We start from the raw sequence: 26,578 nt of genomic DNA, 5'->3' as shown, positions 1-26,578 counted from the left end.
TACAGAGAGAAAAAAAGAATAGAAAAATAATAACAGGATAATTAAATACACAATGAGTAACAGTAACAAGATATTCTGAACTAAATGTTTTGATCATTTTCAAATGTAGTAACATGTCAATGTAGAATACATTAGAGGTCGACTGATTATGATTTTTCAACGCCGATACCGATTATTGGAGGACCAAAAAAAAGCAGATTCCGATTATTGGAGGACCAAAAAAAGCAGATTACGATTATTGGAGGACCAAAAAAAGCCGATACCGATTAATCGGCCGATTTTTGTTGTTTTTTTTGTAATAATGACAATTACAACAATACTGAATGAACACTTATTTTAACTTAATATAATACATCAATAAAATCTATTTAGCCTCAAGTAAATAATGAAACAATTTGGTTTAAATAATGCAAAAACAAAGTGTTGGAGAAGAAAGTAAAAGTGCAATATGTACCATGTAAGAAAGCTAAAGTTTCAGTTCCTTGCTCAGAACATGAGAACATATGAAAGCTGGTGGTTCCTTTTAACATGAGTCTTCAATATTCCCAGGTAAGAAGTTTTAGGTTGTAGTTATTATAGGAATTATAGGACTATTTCCCTCTATACCATTTGTATTTCATTAACCTTTGACTATTGGATGTTCTTATAGGCACTTTAGTATTGCAAGTGTAACAGTATAGCTTCCGTCCCTCTCCTCGCTCCTCCCTGGGCTCGAACCAGCAACACAACGACAACAGCCACCATCGAAGCAGCGTTACCCATGCAAAGCAAGGGGAACAACTACTAGAAGGCTCAGAGTGAGTGACGTTTGAACCGCTATTAGCGCGCACTAACTAGCTAGCCATTTCACTTTGGTTACACCAGCCTAATCTCGGGAGTTGATAGGCTTGAAGTCATAAACAGCGCAATGTTTGACGCACAACGAAGAGCTGCTGGCAAAACGCACGAAAGTGCTGTTTGAATGAATGGTTACGTGCCTGCTTCTGCCTACCACCGCTCAGTCAGATACTTGTATGCTCAGTCAGATTATAGGACACGCTAGATAATATCTAGTAATATCATCAGCCATGTGTAGTTAACTAGTAATTATGATTGATTGTTTTTTATAAGATAAGTTTAATGCGAGCTAGCAACTTACCTTGGCTTGGTGCATTCGCGTAACAGGCAGTCTCCTTGGAGTGCAATGAGAGAGAGGCAAGTCGTTATTGCGTTGGACTAGTTAACTGTAAGGTTGCAAGATTGGATCCCCCGAGCTGAAAAGGTGAGGTTCCTAGGCCGTCATTGAAAATAAGAATGTGTTCTTAACTGACTTGCCTAGTTAAATTAAAGGTATAAAAAAATATATTTAAAAAATGTAAATCTAAAAAATCTGCAAATTCGGCGCCCAAATTGTTATGAAAACTTGAAATCAGCCCTAATTAATTGGCCATTCCGATTAATCGGTCGACCTCTAGAATAAATGACCCTTTACATGATACCATAGAAGCAGTGTTCTAATGGTAATGGGGATACCTTGGCAAACATGTCAGAGTGGTCATAAAATCAAACAAAAGTTTATTGGTCCTGTGAAAATCCATAAAAAATAATTACAAAGTTATATAGGATGAGCCATGACTAGAATACAGTATATACATATCAAGTGGGTGAAACCGTAGTGGTGACTGTTTATCAGTCTGATGGCCTGGATATAGAAGCTGCTTCTCAGTCTCTTGGTCCCAGCTTTGATGCACCTGTACTGTCTCCACCTTCTAGATGGTAGCAGGGTGAACAGGACCTGGCTCGGGTGAATGATGTCCTTGATGATCTTTTTGGCCTTCCTGTGACATCGGGTGCTGTAGATGTCCTGGAGGGCAGGCAGTGTGCCTCCGGTGATGTGTTGGGCTGAACGCACCACACTCTGGAGAGCCCTGCGGTTGCGACCTGCAATTGCCTTACCAGGCGGTGATACAGCCTGACAGGATGCTCTCAATGGTGCATCTGTAGAAATGTGTTAGGGTACTAGGGGGCAAGCCAGATTTCTTCAGCCTCCAGAGAAGCTGCAGGAACTTGAAGCTCGATGGGGGTGTGCTGTCTCCTGTGGTCCACGATCAGCTCCTTCGTTTTGTTGACATTGAGACCCACGTGTTGAGGATCAGTGGGGCGCAAATGTTGTTGCCTACCTTCATCACTTGGGGTAGGCCCATCAGGAAGTCCAGAACCCAGTTGCTCAAGGAGGGTTTCAGACCCAGCTTCTGAGCTTAGTGATGAGCTTGACCACACATCATACCTTCCTGTGTAGTGTCCTGAATACAACAGTAGTTCCCTGATCCTGGTACAGAATATACAGGGTTTCTTCCTCCTATATCGACTGATACCGTTTAATTCAATAATTAAAAAAGACAATACAAGTAAAAGTTGAGTGCCATTTCTCTCTCCATTCAGAGACATCAGTATCAAGCCTGTGTGTCAGTCTGGACTTCAACACATCATCAAATCAAATTTTATTTGTCACATACACATGTTTAGCAGATGTTATTGCGGGTGTAGTGAAATGCTTGCTTGTCTGCATGTGCTGCCTCAATGTTTCTGTGAACACATACTGTACACACACAGTCACTGTTCTATTACCAATGGCAGTTAGGGATAGGTGATATCTGACACACACACATATACTATGCAGTCAGACTAAATGTACCTAATTGTGTTCTCCACCTCTACACAACCGTTGGTGAGCAGGCAAGAAGTGAGACTGGAGGTGAGGTCTATGCCAAGGCCCTATCAAGTATAGCAGCATAGATCAGCTCCTGGCCCCTCATCAAAGATACTGGGCAGTCACTCACACACACACACACACACACACACACACACACACACACACACACACAGACACACACAGAGCACTGATTATATTATAAATGGTGGTTATCATTAGCCTGGTGGAACCAATCTGATCACTGCTTTCACCTTTCTATTTCACTTCAGATATCATCAAATGTGAAGTGAAATACTGTACAATGGTAAACACAGCAATCAGGCTGGTTATGCCCTGGACATTATATCTAAATAAGCAACAAATAATGTCAGTTTACATAAATCTATTTTCACAATTGGGTTATCAAATGTATCAAAGTAATGAAGTGGGTTATCTTCTGTATTTGTACAAATGATGAGCCTGTGAAAGCTGTTGTCGCCGACAGGTGAATGTTGCTGGCCGGATACTTGCCAACGTGTGACTGACTGTTCCATTCATAGGAATGCTCACAGTGAGGGCATGTCTGCATGATGCTGATGAGGGCCCCCTTGCTGGTCTTCTCTATGCTGCATGTTCAGCTGCAAACTGGACATCTCTCAAACAACTGCAGCAGGCAATCTTATTAGGTGGTGTTGGGAGGGGCTATGATGGTGATATAATTGCATTTTGTTCTAAAGAATGGACAACGCTTTTTGCTAATACACTACCCAATCAAAATGACTACTAGCTGTATCTGCTTGGCTGGGGAATTAACCCACTATTTTATCAAGCTGGGTATTTTTTAATACAACTTTTCACACTTCAAATAGCACACATTACCTGTAGTTGTTGATGAAGCTGTCTGTGTCATCAGTGCAGTAAGGAAGACTCGGCCAACAATGGAGGACGTGTCACAAGGGTACACTTTTATTCTGAGGTATTGCCTGACAAGCTGTGAAAATAGCAAGTGAACAGTGAATTAAATTATTTTTGGAGGTTGCTAAACCATTGCAATCACATTGCAGGACATGTTATGATACCCACCGTTGCTCCTTCTGGTAGGTCCCTGCATCCCTTCATAACCAAGGGATCAGTCTGGCACCCAACTGTGCACTTTGTTTAACAGAAAAACAGGGTCAAAGAGTGTCATCATCCCTCAATTATAAACAGCTTGAGAAATAAGGTAATATTGTATGGAAGCTAATTCTATGCTTTACAGATATAGACTGACTGGCTCCAGATTAGATTAGATTCTGGCCGGTGACGCCGTTACGCTCTGCAACCAACTGTGATATGTTTTTCTATGGCCCTGGTTTTGTTTTTTAGGTTGTTTCTGCTAGTTAGTACACTTTTGTAGTCAGGCATGAATTAGCTAGTACACCCATAGCTGCATCCAATATTTATTTGCGCCCTAGACATGGGTTGCACCTCGGAGGCTAATGTGACTGTTTCATGTAAATTACCCTAATTTAGAGGGGAAATACGATGACGTTGCTAAAGTAGGCAAATAATTAGTAGGAAAAACTTTGCCATTATGATATTGTCCAGATTACTTTAGAGAGATGGCAAGTTGCCATTACTGTTGCAAGCTAGCAAAGTTGGTCAAATATAGCTAGCAATGTTAATGTTAAGGTTAAATAAAGGTGAAATAAAATAAATGTAAAAAAAAATAAAAATGTTAGCGAGCTAAAATACGGTTGTCCCCTCAATCTTAGCTGGATAAAATTATACTGCATCTAAAGTCAATCTGGCGACATCACAATCGTGCCAAAAGTTTTCCTACGTATAATTTGCCTTCTTTTGAAATGTTATGGTGTTTCCAAGTCAAATCAGAGTTGTATTGCTAGGTAAGTAGGTAGCTCGGTAGGTATGTAGCTCGCTAGCTAACAACAGCTATGCTACCAATGATAGTGATAATAATTATCCAAATATAGCTACATATACAGATACATAACCAGCAGTCAATGGCAGGGATCATCAACTAGATTCAGCCACGGATGGTCGGGGGGATGGAACATAACAGATATAATATTTGACTAAACAACATCATTTAAACCTTGCTTACATTTGTATGCGAGCACGTGTTTCTCTATTATGCGTGGGAGTTAGTAGCGCTTATGATGAGAAAGGACTATTTAGTTTTTCTCCATGACCATGGCCTTATTTCTATTACAGCATGTTGGATGACTGTCATTCATTTTCCATTCACCCAGTTCAATTTAACGCCAATAGGTTTAGGCTACTACATGAAACTCTAATTTTCCCTATACCCATCATGAGTTTCCTACAACCTAGCCTATAAATGAAAGTTTACAATGTAGGTGCACACAGGTTGAGAGATTTGAGATGATAGACAGTAACACATGGACAGACAGTGACCCATTCAATACAGCCTTGGACGCTCTTGCCTGCATCTAGTTTATCTAGGGTGTGAACATTAATCCACAGTTTGTGGGTATTTTTTTATCACCGTTTTGTTTGCTTCTGTGTAAGAAATATTTTTTGAAAAAACCTTTCCAAGCCAAACCAGGTTAAATTAAGGTGAAATAAAATGTAAAATAAATGTCATAATCGCTACACACAGCCTACATTGTTGTCCCCATATTAGCTAAAGTAACATCCTAGTCAACATAGCTAATAAAACTAATGTGTTAGTAAACCCGCTACAATCATGCAGTAGGATTACAGTTAATGGTTAGTAAGCAGTTACATCAGCGGGCCCCAGTGGCAATAAATTAATAAAACCAAAAGCTTACCTTGACTTGGAAGAGTTACAGTGTTGTGTCGGATAGTCATAGCCAGCTAGCTAACATAGCATTCCTCTGTTTGAGCTGGGTGTTTGAGTAACTAAACTACCCAGCTGCATTTGGTAGCTAAGTAAGTTAAACTGAAAGTAAAACATTTGGCAATCTCTCTTGCTTCTCCTTAATTTTTGAAGAAATTAATTTGTGAAAATTGTTCAACTATCGTCTTTCTCTCTCTTTGAGTCACCTACTCACCACATGTTATGCACTGCAGTGCTAGCATTCTCTGATCCTTTGATTGGGTGGACAACATGTCAGTTCATGTTACAAGAGCTCTGATAGGTTGGAGGACGTCCTCCAGAAGTTGTCATAATTACTGTGTAAGTCTCAGGATGGGGCTGAGAACCAAGAACCTCCTAGGTTTTGTATTGAAGTCAATGTACCAAGAGGAGGTAGATAGCTGTCCTCTGGATACACCATGGTGCAACCCTACAGAGTGCTGTTGAGGCTACTGTAACCTTCATTGCATAACAGTGTGTTTTAATCAATTATTTGGTGACTTGAATATATTTAGTATGGTTTTATCTAAAAAGGATAACATTAATAATTTTTTATGAAATTCACTGAGGAGGATGGTCCTCCCCTTCTTCCTCTGAGAAGCCTACAGATTAGAAACATTTAAATCACTTGGAGTGGATTTACTGGTGTTTTTACAGTCGTTATGTCCAACAATTAAAATATATATACAGTTGAAGTCGGAAGTTTACATACATCTTAGGCAAATACATTTAAACTCAGTTTTTCACAATTCCTGACATTTAATCCAAGGAAAATTTCCCTGTGATAGGTCAGTTAGAATCACCACTTTATTTTAAGAATGTGAAATGTCAGAATAATAGTAGAGAGTATGACTTATTTAAACTTTATTTCTTTCATCACATCCCCAGTAGGTCAGAAGTTGACACACTTAATTAGTCATTGGTATCAGTGCCTTTAAATTGTTTAACTTGGGTCAAAAGTTTCAGGTAGCCTTCCACAAGCTTCCCACAATAAGTTGGATGAATTTTGGCCCAATCCTCCTGACAGAGCTGGTGTAACTGAGTCAGGTTTGTGATGGCCACTCCAATACCTTGACTTTGTTGTCCTTAAGCCATTTTGCCACAACTTTGGAAGTATGCTTGGGGTTGTTGTCCATTTGGAAGACACATTTGCAACAAGCTTTAACTGATGTCTTTAGATGTTGCTTCAATATATCCACAATTTTCCTTTCTCATGAAGCAATCAATTTTGTGAAGTGCACCAGTCCCTCCTGCAGCAAAGCACACCCACAACATGATGTTACCACCCCCGTGCTTCATGGTTGGGATGGTGTTCTTCGATTTGCAAGCCTCCCCGTTTCCTACAAACATAACGATGGTCATTATGGCCAAACAGTTCTATTTTTGTTTCATCAGACCATTCATCGGAGGACATTTCTCCAAAAAGTACAATCTTTGTCCCCATGTGCAGTTGCAAACCGTAGTCTGGCTTTTTTTATGGCGGTTTTGGAGCCGTGGCTTCTTCCTTGCTGAGTGGCCTTTCAGGTTATGTCAATATTGGACTTGTTTTACTGTGGATATAGATACTTTTGTACCTGTTTCCTCCAGCATCTTCACAGGGTCCATTGCTGATGTTCTGGGGTTGATTTGCACTTTTCGCACCAAAGTACATTCATCTCTAGGAGACAGAACGCGCCTCCTTCCTGAGTGGCATGACGGCTGCGTGGTCCCATGGTCTGTCACGTTCTGACCTTTAGTTCCCTTGTTTTGTCTTTGTTTTAGTATGGTCAGGGCGTGAGTTGGGTGGGCAGTCTATGTGTGTTTTTCTATGTTGGGGTTTTGAGTTCAGCCTAGTATGGTTCTCAACCAGGGGCAGGTGTCGTTAGTTGTCTGATTGAGAATCATACTTAGGTAGCCTGGGTTTCACTTTTGAGTTGTGGGTGTTTGTTTCCGTGTGAGTGTTTGTTGCCACACGGTACTGTTTCGGTTTTCGTTCATGTTCACGTTTATTGTTTTATATTTCATAGTGTTCAGTTTATATCTTAAAATAAACGTTATGGACACTTACCACGCTGCGCATTGGTCCTCCGATCCTTCTCGCTACTCCTCCTCAGAAGAGGAGGAGGAATGACGTTACATGGTCTTTATACTTACTTGCGTACTATTTTTTTGTACAGATGAACGTGGTACCTTCAGGTGTTTGGAAATTGCTCCCAAGGATGAACCAGACTTGTGGAGGTCTATAATTTTTTCTGAATTCTTGGCTGATTTCTTCTGGATTTCCAAATATGTCAAGCAAAGAGACACTGAGTTTGATGGTAGGCCTTGAAATACATCCACAGGTACACCTCCAATTGACTCAAATGATGTCAATTATCATATCAGAAGCTTCTAAAGCCATGACATCATTTTGTGGAATTTCCCAAGCTGTTTAAAGGCACAGTCAACTTAGTGTATGTAAACTTCTGACCCACTGGAATTGTGATACAGTGAATTATAAGTGAAATAATCTGTCCAACCGGCCTCACAACCACAGACCACGTGTAACCGCACCAGCCCAGGTCCTCCTGCGGGATCATCTGAGACCAGCCACCCGGACATCTGATGAAACTGAGGACTATTCTTGTCTGTAATAAATCCCTTTTGTTGAAAAAACTCATTCTGATTGGCTGGGCCTGGCTCCCAAGTGGGTGGGGTGTGCCTGTGCTATCCCAGGCCCACCCATGGCTGAGCCCCTGCCCAGTCATGTGAAATCCATAGATTACGGCCTAATGAATTTATTTCCTTATATGAACAGTTACGCAGTAAAATCGTGGTAATTGTTGCATGTTGTGTTCATATTTTTGGTCAGTATATAATTGTTTTTTCTTTGCTCTAAAATCATGGGGGGCCAAATAAATCCACAGGCCACCAGTTGGGGAACCCTGGTCTATGGTCTAGTATCCGGTATACTCACCATCACTGGGGACCAATGCCCTCCAACCACCTGCTCTGCATGATGGAGGTCCTTCAGCATGGCATGCACACCATTGTTGTTGGCTGTGCATCCTGCTGGAAGCCTACGTTCAAAATATACCCATCTTCAACCCGAGCTGGAAGAGTGCGTTGCATGGGTCTTTTCAGTTTCAAACAGCCGTGATCCTTTGAATGCGTTGGTTGGGGGCGATGAAACAACAGAGGTCCATTCAATGAAGGGAAGGGAAGTGAAGTAGACAGAGGGGCGATTTGCACGTGGAGCTTGGCAAAAGGGGGGATGACTTGTTGACAGAAATGTAATTCAAACCCAACCTTCATTTACTCGTTGTGACGCTCTGAGTTTCCACATTTTCACACTAGAATAAATATTTCTCACTCCTATTGATGCCACATAGGCCGTTGTCAAAGGGATTCGTTGTTTTTTAAGGGCAGTCACTCTTTAAAATGGGTGACAGGTCTTTAGTCTCAGTTCTTTCCCTCCTTTATGGAAATATGTACCATCAGCTGTGTGTAGTGGAGGGGAGTCCTTAGCTCTATTAGTAATACAATGAGATGATCAGCTATGAGGCAGCATAGTGAATTAGTATTTACCCCCCTGTTGGCCCACAGCCACAGAGAATGAGGACAATTGGATGGGTCACTCTCATGTTTGCTTAAATGTAATCCTGTTTTAGTGTGTTATATGCTGTGTGTGGCACTATAGAAAGGTGTGTGTGTGTTTAATGTGCACGTGTAAGTGTGTATGTTAACGTGCACGTGTATGTGTATGTGTGTCCGTGGGTGCATGTGTGTGTGTTTTCGATTCGTATCTGAGCATGTTAAATCTCACACTCTTAGAGGCAGTTAATTATGTCCTCAGATATGGATTGCATGTGGATTTCCCCATTAAATTATCATACCATCACACAACACTAGTCTCATTCATACAGAGCTTTTGTTCATGTGCTAATGTGCTAGTGCTATACTAGATGACTGACAGGGGGCGCTGTGTTGAAGCCCCAAGCCTCCATCTTGGCACTCTCCCACCGTTGTAAAAATGATTTTGGAAACTATAGAAATGCATTTATTAATATCTATACTTGTTTTTGCCACGTTTATTCTATTACAGACACCTTCACCACTTGGGAAAATAAAAAATCATATTACGTTAGCAAAACATATTTAAAAGAGTATGTCTTTTTTAAAGTTCTGATGTTACTGTCTCCACTACAACAACAAAAAAGACTTAAATACATGTCATTTTGTCCTTGAAGAATTTAATTTAAATAATTGTAGAATTCCATTCATTCCTATGGAGGACTGCTTCTTCTGGGGAATGCCAATATGGCTGACCAGTGGCTTCAAAGCCTCTCATTGGCCAATGCATAGCATCAGCAATCCAGGGTTTTTTCATCATCAGTTTCACCCAGGGCTAATATCTACTGGAAAGCCTTTTACTTTCTCTGTAGCCTATGTTTCATGAACTTTAAAGTACATGTGCATTATGCAATGGTTTTGCCTGACCCAAATGTTTTTGTAAAGCTTGAATACATTCGGCATGGAATGCATTCAGCAGCGTGTGTGAGTTTGTGTGTGCCGTGGGTATGTGTTTGTACAGACAGTACAGACTCTTACCTGCTCGTGCAATTCCATTGTGTGTAAACGGAGGGTGGCTAGTCAGTAACTGTAGGCTAGTCAGTAACCGTAACCTCAGAATGCACACACACGCACACACACACACGCACACACACACACACACAGACAGACATACACAGCTACCTGGACTATTTGCATAGACCTCTTTTTAAACTGATGCTACTTGCTGTTTATTATCTGTGCATAGTAATTTTACCCCTATCTACATGTTGTGTACATATTACCTCAATTACCTCGACTAATCTGTACGCCCGCACATCGACTCAGTACCGGTACCCCCTGTATGTATCCTCGTTATTGTTATTTTATTGTGTTACTTTTTTTACTTGTATTTTCTTAAATCTTATTTTATTAAAACTGAATTGTTGGTTAAAGGCTTGTAAGTTAGCATTTCACGGTAAGGTTGTTATATTCGGCGCATGAGAGAGCGAGAGAGTGATGGGGGAGGACAGTAGAGTGATGGGGGAGGACAGTAGAGTGATGGGGGAGGACAGTAGAGTGATGGGGGAGGACAGTAGAGTGATGGGGGAGGACAGTAGAGTGATGGGGGAGGCGAGTAGAGCCATGGGGAAGGACAGTAGAGCCATGGGGAAGGACAGTAGAGCCATGGGGAAGGACAGTAGAGCGATGGGGAAGGACAGTAGAGTGATGGGGAAGGACAGTAGAGTGATGGGGAAGGACAGTAGAGCCATGGGGAAGGACAGTAGAGTGATGGGGAAGGACAGTAGAGCCATGGGGAAGGACAGTAGAGCGATGGGGGAGGACATTAGAGCCATGGGGAAGGACAGTAGAGCGATGGGGGAGGACAGTAGAGCCATGGGGAAGGACAGTAGAGCCATGGGGAAGGACAGTAGAGCCATGGGGAAGGACAGTAGAGCGATGGGGAAGGACAGTAGAGCGATGGGGAAGGACAGTAGAGTGATGGGGAAGGACAGTAGAGTGATGGGGGAAGGACAGTAGAGTGATGGGGGAAGGACAGTAGAGCGATGGGGGAGGACAGTAGAGCCATGGGGAAGGACAGTAGAGTGATGGGGAAGGACAGTAGAGCGATGGGGGAGGACAGTAGAGCGATGGGGGAGGACAGTAGAGCGATGGGGGAGGACAGTAGAGCGATGGGGGAGGACAGTAGAGCGATGGGGGAGGACAGTAGAGTGATGGGGGAGGACAGTAGAGCGATGGGGAAGGACAGTAGAGCCATGGGGAAGGACAGTAGAGCCATGGGGAAGGACAGTAGAGTGATGGGGGAAGGACAGTAGAGCGATGGGGGAAGGAAAGTAGAGCGATGGGGAAGGACAGTAGAGCCATGGGGGAGAACAGTAGAGCGATGGGGGAGGACAGTAGAGCGATGGGGAGGACAGTAGAGCGATGGGGAAGGACAGTAGAGCGATGGGGAAGGACAGTAGAGCGATGGGGAAGGACAGTAGAGCGACGGGGAAGGACAGTAGAGCGACGGGGAAGGACAGTAGAGCGACGGGGAAGGACAGTAGAGCGACGGGGAAGGACAGTAGAGCGACGGGGAAGAACAGTAGAGCGACGGGGAAGAACAGTAGAGCGACGGGGAAGGACAGTAGAGCGACGGGGGAGGACAGTAGAGCCATGGGGAGGACAGTAGAGCCATGGGGGAGGACAGTAGAGCCATGGGGGAGGACAGTAGAGCCATGGGGGAGGACAGTAGAGCCATGGGGGAGGACAGTAGAGCCATGGGGGAGGACAGTAGAGCCATGGGGGAGGACAGTAGAGCCATGGGGGAGGACAGTAGAGCCATGGGGGAGGACAGTAGAGCCATGGGGGAGGACAGTAGAGCCATGGGGGAGGACAGTAGAGCCATGGGGGAGAACAGTAGAGCCATGAGGGAGGACAGTAGAGCCATGGGGGAGGACAGTAGAGCCATGGGGGAGGACAGTAGAGCCATGGGGGAGGACAGTAGAGCCATGGGGGAGGACAGTAGAGCCATGGGGGAGGACAGTAGAGCCATGGGGGAGGACAGTAGAGCCATGGGGGAGGACAGTAGAGAGAGACCCCCTGTCATGACACCCTCTGGCTACCTCTCTGTGCTGTTCTCTCATGCAGAAATATACCCGTCTGCTGGGAGAGAGAGGGAATGTAGAGAGAAAAGATAATTACAACCATACACATTACAGCCATAGAGGCAGAAAATACATCGGAAAATGGATTGAGAGACAACGAGAGAAAAGAGGAGGGGGGAGAAGAGGAGTATGGCAGATAGAGAGACGGGGAGTCAGATCTGTGTGGCGTTGCCCCGAGATACAAGATGTCATAATAAGGCAAAGGGGATGGAGGGAAGGAGGGAGGTACGGACCACGCAGGGAGAGGAGTAGGAGAGACCTCAAGGAGAAGTGGTTTGGTTTGCCATTGGTCCCAGCCCTCCCACCCCCCTCTCTCTGTCAGGCAGTGGTTTGTTCCAGTTCGCTCTGGGCTCTGTTGTTGTGCAGAGCTGCAGAATGCCTGCTAGAGCCAGCTACTGCACTGCTGCTGTTTTGGAAAGAGGGAGAGAGAGAGAAAGGGAGAGAGGGTGAAAAGGAAGAGGAGGACAGACAAAGCGGATTGAGACTGTGGGAGCTTGTGTGTTCATTTCATCACCATTTAAGAACCAACCAAGGAGGACAGAGAACACGAGGAAAGAGAGTGAAAAAACGAAAGTGAAATAGAGGGTGAAGGAGGTAAAGGAAGGGAGGAAGCTGGGTCTGAGGAAAGGTGTCTGACATTGCTTGTCTCGCTTCACACGCAGGAAGATTTCTGCTCAGACAGCCCATATCTGCTTTTTTCCCCCTACTACTCTTGCAGCGTTGTCCTCCATCCTTTCTTCTCCTCTGAGCAAGAGGAGGAGAGCTAGAAGGAGAAAGAGAGGAGGAGGAGGGGAGGCAGCCCCCCCCTCCCCCTTACACAGACACACGGCACAGAACGAAGGGAGAGAAGCAGAGAAAAGAGAGCCTGTTCCTTGCCGTCTCTCTGTCGTCCCTCGGCGAGCGAGCGGCTAACAGGCACCGCTCATGTCCATGAACTCAGAGAAATCCTCGTCCCCCGAAAGGTAACATGTCCTCCCCTGCCCCCCTGCATTTTGTCTGGCTGACTGTCATTCTGTCTTCTGCTCCAGAATTCCCCCATATCCTTCCCTCCCTCCCCACCCACCCTCCTTCCTTCTCTCTCTATCCATCTGTCTCTCCGTCTATCCTTATCTCTGTCCATCTCTAGCCAGTTGTCGTCTGCTATTGTTTGTAGAGGGTGCAGTGTGCTGACACGGTGAGGAAAAAGGCGCAGTGGTCAATTGTTGCATGCTGATGTAGCTTTTCATACAGCCAGTGGAAAGACAACAACACATAGCCACCCAATCAAACCATCTCTGTCTGTCTGTCTGTCTGTCTGTCTGTATGATGATGGCTGCTCCTGCACAGCATATCTGCATATCTGTCAACATGTCAACATTAGCACAGCCACTAGCACATCTCAGCAGGACAAAACACACTTCAAATGACGAACACATCACCAGCAGCACATCTCAAAACACATGACAACAACCGAACAACAGACCTCCTACAACCATCCCCCAAAAACCTGAAAATGTTGTTGTTCATATACATATATTGCAGATGTTATTGCAGGTGGCAGTGAAATGTTTATGTTTCTAACACCAACAGTGCAGTAATACCTAACAATACAAAACAATACACACAAATCAAACAAATGTAAATTAAGAAATATCAGAACAAGCAATGTCAGATTCTGGAGTGTGTGTGTGTGCGTGTGTGTGTGTGCGTGTGTGTGTGTGTGTGTACAGAGTTGAAGTCGGAAGTTTACATACACTTAGGTTGGCGTCATTAAAACTTGTTTTTCAAGCACTCCACAAATTTCTTGTTAACAAACTATGGTTTTGGTAAGTCGGTTAGGACATCTGCTTTGTGCATGACACAAGTCATTTTTCCAACAATTGTTTACAGACAGATTATTTCACTTATAATTCACTGTATCACAATTCCAGTGGGTCAGAAGTTTACATACACTAAGTTGACTGTGCCTTTAAACAGCTTGGGAAATTCCAGAAAATTATGTCATGGCTTTAGAAGCTTCTGATAGGCTAATTGACATCATTTGAGTCAATTGGAGGTGTACCTGTGGATGTATTTCAAGGCCTACCTTCAAACTCAGTGCCTCTTTGCTTGACATATTTGGAAATCCAGAAGAAATCAGCCAAGACCTCAGAAAAAAAATTGTAGACCTCCACAAGTCTGGTTCATTCTTGGGAGCAATTTCCAAATGCCTGAAGGTACCACCTTCATCTGTACAAACAATAGTACGCAAGTATTAACACCATGGGACCACGCAGCCGTCATACCGCTCAGGAAGGAGACGCATTCTGTCTCATTTTAAAAGGGTAATTGATCATTATAAAACCCTTTTGCAATTATGTTAGCATATTATTATGTTACAGGCTCAAAATGGCTAGAAACAAAGAACTTTCTTCTGAAACTCGTCAGTCTATTCTTGTTCTGAGAAATGACGGCCATACCATGCGAGAATTTGCCAAGAAACTGAAGATCTCATTCAGCACTATGTACTACTCCCTTCACAAAACAGAGCAAACTGTCACCAACCAGAATAGAAAGAAGAGTGGGAGGCCCCGGTGCACAACTGAGAAAGAGAACAAGTACATTAGAGTGTCTAGTTTGAGAAACAGATGCCTCAAGTCCTCAACTGGTGGCTTCATTAAATAGTTCCCGCAAAACACCCGTCTCAACGTCAACAGTGAAGAGGTGACTCCAGAATGCTGGCCTTCTAGGCAGAGTTGCAAAGAAAAGCCATATCTCAGACTGGCCAATAAAAAAAAAAGATTAAGATGGGCAAAATAACACAGACACTGGACAGAGGAACTCTGCCTAGAAGGCCAGCATCCCGGAGTCGCCTCTTCACTGTTGACGTTGAGACTGGTGTTTTGTGGGTTCTATATTTTATATTTTATATTCTTCAAAGTAGCCACCCTTTGCCTTGATGACAGCTTTGCACACTCTTGGCATTCTCTCAACCAGCTACACCTGGAATGATTTTCCAAAAGTCGTGAAGGTGTTCCCACATATGCTGAGCACTTGTTGGCTGCTTTTCCTTCACTCTGTGGTCCAACTCATCCCAAACCATCTCAATTGGGTTGAGGTTGGGTGATTGTGGAGGCCAGGTCATCGGATGCAGCACTCCATCACGCTCCTTCTTGGTCAACTTTCCCTTCCACAGCCTGGAGGTGTGTTGGGTCATTGTCCTGTTGAAAAACAAATGATAGTCCCACTAAGAGCACACCAGATGAGATGGCGTATTGCTGCAGAATGCCTTCTGTATCCATTATGGTATGAGGTCGGTTGGTTTGCAGAGCCTTCAACAAAACCATAGCCCTGACCTTAACCACTTGGAATTAATGCCAAAACTGTTAACATCGTGAGTTATTTCTGTTTTTTAAATAAGACGGCATCCAGAATGTGTTTGTTAATGTCATAACAAAGCCGGCTTATATTATGCCTAATGCATTATCAGTGATATACAATGCAATATAAGTATCTATGCCAACAGACGGTATACAAGTGTATTAATGCTAATATGTGAGCAGGTTTATATGGGCTAATGTATTTGTGTAAGAGGGCAGATTATTTGAAGTGTATCAGCAATAGGCCTATTCATTATTATATTTGATTTCATGTCATCTGAGAGCTTTATCTGGATATCTGTGCCAAATCACTATATTGGGCCTGTGTTTGGGGTATCATTGCTTTATTTTTAAAGTACCATCTGGGCCAGAGGAATACACACACACAGAGACACACACAGATACACAGATACATACACACACACACACACACACACACACACACACACACACACACACACACACACACACACACACACACACACACACACACACACACACTGCTGAGTTAGATTGAGCTAAACTGTGATAGCCATCAGTCAGTTGAGCTGACTAGCTGAGATGCCAGCAGCAGGAGCAGCCTATCTACTTCTGTGTGAATTAGGATGGGGGATAGAGGGAGGGATGGAAGAAGTGTGGTAGGAGGAGATCTGTGAGCGTAATGGTGCTCTGCCTCTGACACTTTTTTTTAAAGCAGCAGGCAGGCAGATTTTGAAGACGGCTGTTGTGTAAGATGGCACTAGAGGCATGGCAGGGGAAAGGAGGTAGAACTGGTTCTTGATCAGATATCTTTCTTTCGTCCCTAATGGTTATGGTGATTATTGTGACCAGGTAATCTGACCCTACAGTGCCTTGCGAAAGTATTCGGCCCCCTTGAACTTTGCGACCTTTTGCCACATTTCAGGCTTCAAATATAAAGATATAAAACTGTATTTTTTTGTGAAGAATCAACAACAAGTGGGACACAATCATGAAGTGGAACGACATTTATTGGATATTTCAAACTTTTTGAACAAATCAAAAACGGAAAAATTGGGCGTGCAAAATTATTCAGCCCCCTTAAATTAATACTTTGTAGCGCCACCTTTTGCTGCGATTACAGCTGTAAGTCGCTTGGGGTATGTCTCTATCAGTTTTGCACATCGAGAGTGAAATTTTTTCCCATTCCTCCTTGCAAAACAGCTCGAGCTCAGTGAGGTTGGATGGAGAGCATTTGTGAACAGCAGTTTTCAGTTCTTTCCACAGATTCCGAGAGAGAAAGAGACCGAGAGAGAAAGCTAAAGAGGCAGAGAGAAGGAGACCGAGAGAGAAAGACAGAGAGAGGGAGACAGAGAGAGAAAGCTAAAGAGACAGAGAGAAGGAGACCGAGAGAGAAAGCTAAAGAGGCAGAGAGAAGGAGACAGAGAAAGCTAAGGAGGCAGAGAGAAGGAGACAGAGAGAGAGAGAAAGCTAGAGGCAGAGAGAAGGAGACAGAGAGAGAGAGAGAAAGCTAAAGAGGCAGAGAGAAGGAGACAGAGAGAAAGCTAAGGAGGCAGAGAGAAGGAGACAGAGAGAGATAAAGCTAAAGCGGCAGAGAAGGAGACAGAGAGAGAGAGAAAGCTAGAGGCAGAGAGAAGGAGACCGAGAGAGAGACAGAAAGCTAAAGAGGCAGAGAGAGACAGAGAGCGAGAGACAGAGAGCGAGAGCGAGAGACAGAGAGCGAGAGACAGAGAGCGAGAGACAGAGAGCGAGAGACAGAGAGCGAGAGACAGAGAGCGAGAGACAGAGAGCGAGAGACAGAGAGAGAGAGACAGAGAGACAGAGACAGAGAGACAGAGACAGAGAGACAGAGACAGAGAGAAAGCTAAAGAGGCAGAGAGAAGGAGACAGAGAGAGACAGAGAGACAGAGAGATAGAGAGAGACAGAGAGAGAGAGACAGAGAGACAGAGACAGAGAGAGGGAGACAGAGGCAGAGAGAAGGAGACCGAGAGAGAGAGAGAGAGAAAGCTAAAGAGGCAGAGAGAAGGAGACAGAGAGATAAAGCTAAAGAGACAGAGAGGGAGACAGCGAGAGAGAGAGACAGAGAGAGGGAGACAGAGAGAGAAAGCTAAGAGACAGAGAGAAGGAGACAGAGAGAGAGAGAAAGCTAAAGAGGCAGAGAGAAGGAGACAGAAAGAGAAAGAAAGCTAAAGAGACAGAGAGAAGGAGAGAGAGAGGGAGAGAGAAAGCTAAAGAGACAGAGAGAAGGAGACAGAAAGAGAAAGAAAGCTAAAGAGACAGAGAGAAGGAGAGAGAGAGGGAGAGAGAAAGCTAAAGAGACAGAGAGAAGGAGACAGAGAGAGAGAGAGAGAGAAAGCTAAAGAGACAGAGAGAAGGAGACAGAGAGAGAGAGAGAGAAAGCTAAAGAGTGAGAAAAAGAGAGGCAGATACAGTAGAGAGATAGATAGATGTCTGTCGTTAGTGTTGTCTGTAGGTTACCTCATTATGGTGTAGGGCTGATTGACATATTTTCATTAAAAACAAATTAATTTATTCCTACTAGTTCATCCTTCCACAAGATATAGTCCTGTTACAAATCTAGGGTTGCTAGAGACGCTGCCCTGTTCAGTCTTTTTGTTCTGTATCTATAGACACATCCCAGTCATTTGTTCTACTGGCTGGCAACGTTCTTATCCCTTGCTTGCTAGCTAGCCAACTACGTCTAACTTCCAGTCACGTCAAAAAGAGCAGCCAGAATAATAGCAAAGGAGCTGCATTTGTTTAAGCTGTTTTCTAGTGACATTTATCGGGATGCATCCATAACAATGAGCTAATGAGGCGCGATTTCACCTGGCATTGAAAATGTGCTCATTCGTCAGGACGCTGTTGTTCAGAGGAGCTAGCCAACAACACAGCTACAGTAACACAATCACTTCAAACTGAAGCAGGAAAGACTGCAAATTAGCTGTGTTTCATTTGACCTTTTTTCAACTATATCCGTAAAAATGATGCCAGCTGATTCATGATTTCGACTGGCTGAGAAATGCTGCCTGTCTAGTCCCGACACGTTCATTACTATGGAACAGCTGGAGATTGAATTTGAATATTGAAACAATGTTGCAAATGTTGGAGAGACCGACTGCAAGGTTTATACAAATCTCCACTGTTGAAAACGAAATGTTAGTCTAAAAGAAATATGAGATAATGTCTAGATTACTTTTATAGTGGAGATCAAGTACATAAATAGCCTGGCTGGGCTGATGAGACAGTGGATTGCACAGTCAGATGGAACAGAGTAAATAGGCAGTTTATCGTCATAGATTTAGCCGGTGGTAACATGTGGAATAGACACCAGCTGGAATGCGGTTTTAACCAGTCAGTATTTATGATTAGAGCCTGCAGCCTCTGTGAAAGGTTCTGTCAGCCACTGAGCTTACAGGGTATACATCTCTGTTTATGTCACACAGCCAAGCAGCTGGACCTTGATTTTACAGTATGCTAGTCCTCTGAATAAATGTATATGATTGATGTTTGTGACTGTATGAATGAGACTGGTAGCTCTCTAGTCTACTGTGTTTTATGCTCTGAGATCTGTGTGTGTGTGTGTGTGTGTGTGTGTGTGTGTGTGTGTGTGTGTGTGTGTGTGTGTGTGTGTGTGTGTGTGTGTGTGTGTGTGTGTGTGTGTGTGTGTGTGTGTGTGTGTGTGTGTGTGTGTGTGTCCGAGACAGAATATGATATGGAAGTTTATTGAATAGTTTGGAGAATGGGGTTCCGATGACGAGCCTTCAGGTTATTATGCTGCTGGTGGGGAGGTGGAAGGTCGTTGGAAGACTGTTGCTGAAAAACATAAAGTATGAGACAAGGGGTGAGTTGACATAAATAGTCCCCTAGATGTAGTCATCGGATGACGGAGGGAGAAGTGATTATTGCATGAGTGAGCCCATAGATGAATCAGCAAGTGTGGTGGAATTGCCTTAGTGCCATGCTCATTGGCTGAAGTTAATAGGACAATGACATTCTGCACACTTGCTAAGGGCAAAGAGGAGGAGAGACATGACGCTGTCCTGATGAGGTAACATTATTAAATACCTGCTTTGTGGATGGGACAACATGGGCACTCCCATATCCCATACCATACCTGCTATGCTTATGAGTTACCACAATAAACACTACAATGGATGCCTGCTGTGCTTATGAGTTTTTCCATAATGAACACTACAATGGATACCTGCTGTGCTTATGAGTTTTTCCATAATGAACACTACAATGGATACCTGCTGTGCTTATGAGTTTTTCCATAATTAACACTACAATGGATACCTGCTGTGCTTATGAGTTACCACAATAAACACTACAATGGATACCTGCTGTGCTTATGAGTTTCCATAATGAACACTACAATGGATGCCTGCTGTGCTTATGAGTTTTTCCATAATGAACACTAAATCAGATTTCTGCTGTGCTTATGAGTTACCATAATAATACTACAATGGATACCTGCTGTGCTTATGAGTGAGATAGGAAGCAATGTGAATTATAGAGTTTAATAGATGAATGAAGTGATGATCCATTGAGACTCTTTTTCACACCAGTATTTCTACTTGCCCATCCTCATCTGCACATATATAACTCCAGTGTAAATTGATAAATTGTAATTACTTCACCACTTTGGCCTATTTATTGCCTTACCTCCTTACTTCATTTGCAGACACTGTATACAGATTTTTGTATTGTGTTATTGACTATACGTTTGATTATCCCATGTGTAACTCTGTGTTGTTGTTTTTGTCACACTGCTTTGCTTTATCTTGGCCAGGTCTACCTGGTTAAATAAAGGTGAAATAACAAGAAAAAGACCAGCCTTACTGATTGAACTTTCGTAAATACATTTGTGTTTTTCTGTGCATTTCTGTGCATTTCTGTGAAACCTTTGTGTGTTGTGAGTGGGTGGTGTGTGTTTCTGTGAAACCTTTGTGTGTTTGTGTGTTGTGAGTGGGTGGTGTGTTTTTCTGTGAAACCTTGGTGTGTTAGTGTGTTGTGAGTGGGTGGTGTGTGTTTCTATGAAACCTTGGTGTGTTAGTGTGTTGTGAGTGGGTGGTGTGTGTTTCTGTGAAACCTTTGTGTGTTAGTGTGTTTGTTTCTGTGAAACCTTTGTGTGTTAGTGTATTGTGAGTGGGTGGTGTGTGTTTCTGTGAAACCTTGGTGTGTTAGTGTGTTGTGAGTGGGTGGTGTGTGTTTCTGTGAAACCTTGGTGTGTTAGTGTGTTGTGAGTGGGTGGTGTGTGTGTTTCTGTGAAACCTTGGTGTGTTAGTGTGTTGTGAGAGGGTGGTGTGTGTTTCTGTGAAACCTTGGTGTGTTAGTGTGTTGTGAGTGGGTGGTGTGTGTTTCTGTGAAACCTTGGTGTGTTAGTGTGTTGTGAGTGGGTGGTGTGTGTTTCTGTGAAACCTTGGTGTGTTAGTGTGTTGTGAGTGGGTGGTGTGTGTTTCTGTGAAACCTTGGTGTGTTAGTGTGTTGTGAGTGGGTGGTGTGTATCCCCCACTTGAAATTGGAGAAGCCAACGTGTTTTTACTGTGATTACTGGAGCTGCCACTCTGAGTGAGTGAGTGAGTGAGTGAATGAGTGAGTGAATGAGTGAGTGAGTGAGTGAGTGAGTGAGTGAGTGAGTGAGTGAGTGAGTGAGTGAGTGAGTGAGTGAGCGAGCGAGACCACACAAAAGGACACCAGTGATAGACAGAATGGTGTCAGCTCCTCCCACCTTCACCAACAGTGGTTGTTTGAACCATCAGTCATGGCCAGACAGCACAGTCCTAGACCACATCGCATTGGTTCTAGTCAGCAAGCCTCCTTTCCCAAATCACCACTGATCTGACACGAGTTGATAGCCAGTGAAGGTCAGACACAGACAGAAACCGAGACAAACGCACATCCCAAGAATCTCAAACAGCCTACTTCCCTCTTCTCATGTGCCCTCGACCACTTATCTGAAATAGGATTATAAGACTAAGGGAAAGTGAAATGAGACAAGAAGAGGCTGTTGAAATAGAGTGTTGGACCTCAGCCAGCTGTCCATGAAGCCCAGTCAGCCCAGAAGCAGCAGCAGTCACATCTGGAGCCGCCATGATCCTTCACATACCAACAGTCCATTATTTTCTCCCTCCATCTTCAGTCTGCAGTGTGACCCACATTACATCACTACACCCAGGCCACAGGGTTAAATTCTCGGGCCGACTCTTTTCTCTGTATATATCAATGATGTTGCTCTTGCTGCGGGCAATTCCCTGATCCACCTCTACGCAGACGACACAATTCTGTATACTTCTGGCCCTTCCTTGGACACTGTGCTATCTAACCTCCAAACAAGCTTCCATAAATGCCATACAACACTCCTTCCGTGGCCTCCAACTGCTCTTAAACGCTAGTAAAACCAAATGCATGCTTTTCAACCGTTCACTGCCTGCACCCGCACGCCCGACTAGCATCACCACCCTGGATGGTTCCGACCTAGAATATGTGGACATCTATAAGTACCTAGGTGTCTGGCTAGACTGTAAACTCTCCTTCCAGACTCATATCAAACATCTCCAATCTAAAATCAAATCTAGAATCTGCTTTCTATTCCGCAACAAAGCCTCCTTCACTCACGCCGCCAAACTTACCCTAGTAAAACTGACTATCCTACCGATCCTCGACTTCGGCGATGTCATCTACAAAATAGCTTCCAATACTCTACTCAGCAAACTGGATGCAGTTTATCACAGTGCCATCCGTTTTGTTACTAAAGCACCTTATACCACCCACCACTGCGTCCTGTATGCTCTAGTCGGCTGGCCCTCGCTACATATTCGTCGTCAGACCCACTGGCTCCAGGTCATCTACAAGTCCATGCTAGGTAAAGCTCCGCCTTATCTCAGTTCACTGGTCACGATGGCAACACCCACCCGTAGCACGCGCTCCAGCAGGTGTATCTCACTGATCATCCCTAAAGCCAACACCTCATTTGGCCGCCTTTCCTTCCAGTTCTCTGCTGCCTGTGACTGGAACGAATTGCAAAAATCGCTGAAGTTGGAGACTTTTATCTCCCTCACCAACTTTAAACATCTGCTATCTGAGCAGCTAACCGATCGCTGCAGCTGTACATAGTCTATCGGTAAATAGCCCACCCAATTTACCTACCTCATCCCCATACTGTTTATATTTATTTAATTTTCTGCTCTTTTGCACACCAGTATCTCTACCTGCACATGACCATCTGATCATTTATCACTCCAGTGTTAATCTGCAAAATTGTAATTATCCGCCTACCTCCTCATGCCTTTTGCACACAATGTATATAGACTTTCTTTTTTTTCTACTGTGTTATTGACTTGTTTATTGTTTATTCCATGTGTAAGTCTGTGTTGTTGTCTGTTCACACTGCTATGCTTTATCTTGGCCAGGTCGCAGTTGTAAATGAGAACTTGTTCTCAACTAGCCTACCTGGTTAAATAAAGATGAAATAAGTGTGTCTGGCCAGCTGCCATCTCTGTTTCCATTTCTCTCTCTGGCTAGCTGTATGTATCCATCTCTTTGTCTAAATTCTCTCTCTCTCTCTCTCTCTCTCTCTCTCTCTCTCTCTCTCTCTCTCTCTCTCTCCCCTGTCTTCTCTCTCTCTCTCTCTCTCTCTCCCCTGTCTTCTCTCTCTCTCTCTCTCCCCTGTCCTCTCTCTCTCTCTCTCTCTCTCTCTCTCTCTCTCTCTCTGTCTCTGTCTCTGTCTCTGTCTCTGTCTCTGTCTCTGTCCTCTCTGTCTCTGTCCTGTGTGTGTCAGAAGGGTCAGTAGCAGCCCAGATAAGGCTCAACTGGCCTCTGTGTGTAGCAGCAGAAGAAGTGACTGTTGTCTGTCAGCTAGTGCCAGTCTGTATACTCAAAGGGCTTGGTGAATTACAATTGAATTCTAATTTTAAATGTGTCTGACCTGTGAACATGGGAAGCATTGAGTCAAACAGGGCCCTGAGCAGAATGAACCAGACACACCACACAACACCCCATAGGATTGGTCATGTGATGTGGCTTTAGTGACCTGATCTACAGGATGAGTCACATACAGGTCGCTAGGGTTCGCATGGAGTCCAGGGTTAAATGGGATGTTTGGGGGACAGAGGAGTTCTTCCATAGCCTTAGCACCAGTCTGTTTGTGCTATCATGCCAACTCCTTGTCACTATGTGGCAAGGCCTTCCTTACACAGCACAGTCATATATCCAACCTCTGTTCAATTGTCTATAGATGATTTCTCATTGGCTCTGTCCATGTCATGATCACGCTATGAAGAATCACGTTTGTAAATATATTTTGGCATCTGCCTGGTACTCTTATAATTATAAAGGTCTGGCATCGTGATCATCCAAACTATTCCCTCTTCCCTCCCCTTCTGCTGTACTTGAAATGGTTAGTTTGTGTGTGTTAGTCTACTCTCTCTCTCTGTCTTTCTCTCTCTGTCTTTCTCTCTCTGTCTTTCTCTCTCTCTCTCTCTCTCTCTCTCTCTCTCTCTCTCTCTCTCTCTCTGTCTCTCTCTGTCTCTCTCGGTCTCTCTGTCTCTCTCTCTCTCTCTGTCTGTCCCTGTCTCTGTCTCCCTCTCTCTCTCTCTCTGTCTCTCTCTGTCTCTCTCGGTCTCTCTGTCTCTCTCTCTCTCTCTCTCTGTCTGTCCCTGTCTCTGTCTCTCTCCCTCTCTCTCTCTCTCTCTGTCTCTCTCGGTCTCTCTCTGTCTCTCTTTCTCTCTCTTTCTCTCTCTCACGCTTTCTCTCTTTCGCTCTCCTCTCTCCTCTTCATTCTAGAAGGGTGCTCTCGAGCGGCTAGATGTTCTTTACCATTGGCCATCAGATTTGCCACCAATGCTCCTTATAGGACACATCACTGCACTCTATGCTCTTCCGTAACCTGGTCATCTCTGTATACCAGTCGCAAGACCCACGGGTTGATGCTTATTTATAAAACCCTCTTAGGCCTCACTCTCCATATCTGAGATATCTACTGCAGCCCTCATCCTCCACATACAACACCCATTTCTGCCAGTCACATTCTGTTAAAAGGTCCCGAAAGCACACACATCCCTAGGTCACTCGTCTTCTCAGTTCGCTGCAGCTAGCGACTGGAACGAGCTGCAACAAACACTCAAACTGGACAGTTTTATCTCAATCTCTTCATTCAAAGACTCAATCATGGACACTCTTACTGACAGTTGTGGCTGCTTTGTGTGATGTATTGTTGTCTCTACCTTCTTGCCCTTTGTGCTGTTGTCTGTGCCCAATAATGTTTGTACCATGTTTTGTGCTGCTACCATGTTCTGCTGCTACAATGTTGTTTTTATGTTGTTGCTACAATGTTGTTTTTATGTTGTGTTGCTACCATGTTGTTTTTATGTTGTTTTGCCACCATGCTGTTTTTATGATGTGTTGCTACCTTGCTGTTTTTATGTTGTGTTGCCACCATGCTGTTTTTATGATGTGTTGCTACCATGTTGTTTTTATGTTGTGTCACTACCATGTTGTTTTTATGATGTGTCACTACCATGTTGTTTTTATGTTGTGTTGCCACCATGCTGTTTTTATGTTGTGTTGCTACCATGTTGTTTTTATGTTGTGTTGCTACCATGCTGTTTTTATGATGTGTCACTACCATGTTGTTTTTATGTTGTGTTGCCACCATGCTGTTTTTATGTTGTGTTGCTACCATGTTGTTTTTATGTTGTGTTGCTACCATGCTGTTTTTATGATGTGTTGCTACCATGCTGTTTTTATGATGTGTTGCCACCATGCTGTTTTTATGATGTGTTGCTACCTTGCTGTTTTTATGATGTGTTGCTACCATGCTGTTTTTATGATGTGTTGCTACCATGTTGTTTTTATGATGTGTTGCTACCTTGCTGTTTTTATGATGTGTTGCTACCATGTTGTTTTTATGATGTGTTGCTACCTTGCTGTTTTTATGATGTGTTGCTACCATGTTGTTTTTATTATGTGTTGCTACCGTGCTGTTTTTATGATGTGTTGCTACCATGTTGTTTTTATGATGTGTTGCTACCTTGCTGTTTTTATGATGTGTTGCTACCATGTTGTTTTTATTATGTGTTGCTACCATGCTGTTTTTATGATGTGTTGCTACCATGCTGTTTTTATGTTGTGTCACTACCATGCTGTTTTTATGTTGTGTCACTACCATGTTGTTTTTATGTTGTGTTGCCACCATGCTGTTTTAATGTTGTGTTGCCACCATGCTGTTTTTATGATGTGTTGCTGCCTTGCTGTTTTTATGTTGCGTTGCCACCATGCTGTTTTTATGTTGTGTCACTACCATGTTGTTTTTATGTTGTGTCACTACCATGTTGTTTTTATGTTGTGTTGCCACCATGCTGTTTTTATGTTGTGTCGCTACCATGTTGTTTTTATGATGTGTTGCTACCTTGCTGTTTTTATGATGTGTCACTACCATGTTGTTTTTATGTTGTGTCACTACCATGTTGTTTTTATGTTGTGTTGCCACCATGCTGTTTTTATGTTGTGTCACTGCCATGTTGTTTTTATGATGTGTTGCTACCTTGCTGTTTTTATGTTGTGTCACTACAATGTTGTTTTTATGTTGTGTTGCCACCATGCTGTTTTAATGTTGTGTTGCCACCATGCTGTTTTTATGATGTGTTGCTACCTTGCTGTTTTTATGTTGTGTCACTACCATGTTGTTTTTATGTTGTTTTGCCACCATGCTGTTTTTATGTTGTTTTTATGTTGTTTTTATGTTGTGTCACTACCATGCTGTTTTTATGTTGTGTTGCCACCATGCTGTTTTTATGTTGTGTCACTACCATGCTGTGTTGTTGACTTAGGTCTCTCTTTATATAGTGTGGTGTTGTCTCTCTTGTCGTGATGTGTGTTTTGTCCTATATTTATATTGTATTGAATTTTTAATCCCAGCCCCCGTTCCGACAGGAGGCCTTTTGGTAGACTGTCATTGTACATAATAATTTGTTCTTAACTGACTTGCCTAGTTAAATAAAGGTTAAATACAAATAAATAAATATAAATAAAATATATCGCACTTCTCTTCCTGTCCTTCTTTTAGTT

At 43.5% G+C, this 26,578-nt stretch overlaps 1 protein-coding gene across 3 annotated transcripts in view; it reads left to right on the top strand.

The window, feature by feature from the left end:
• The window catches only part of srpk2 (SRSF protein kinase 2), a 103,009-nt gene that overhangs the window by 17,938 nt on the left and 58,493 nt on the right, over positions 1–26,578 (top strand). The window contains exon 1 of one of the 3 annotated variants that reach the window (XM_036969499.1): positions 12,571–13,152. The exons of the other annotated variants lie outside the window; for them this stretch is intronic. Within the exon in view, the coding sequence (XP_036825394.1) occupies positions 13,115–13,152 (38 nt within the window). The 5' untranslated portion in view covers positions 12,571–13,114. Of the gene's footprint in view, positions 1–12,570; positions 13,153–26,578 lie in introns of those variants that run through there. 3 annotated transcript variants of the gene reach the window in all.

The sequence above is a fragment of the Oncorhynchus mykiss genome, chromosome 30 (assembly GCF_013265735.2).
Source record: "Oncorhynchus mykiss isolate Arlee chromosome 30, USDA_OmykA_1.1, whole genome shotgun sequence".
In the NCBI taxonomy this organism is placed as follows: Eukaryota; Metazoa; Chordata; class Actinopteri; order Salmoniformes; family Salmonidae; genus Oncorhynchus; species Oncorhynchus mykiss.
Note: the sequence above shows the minus strand (reverse complement) of the source record. Positions and strands in the feature narration are given on the sequence as shown.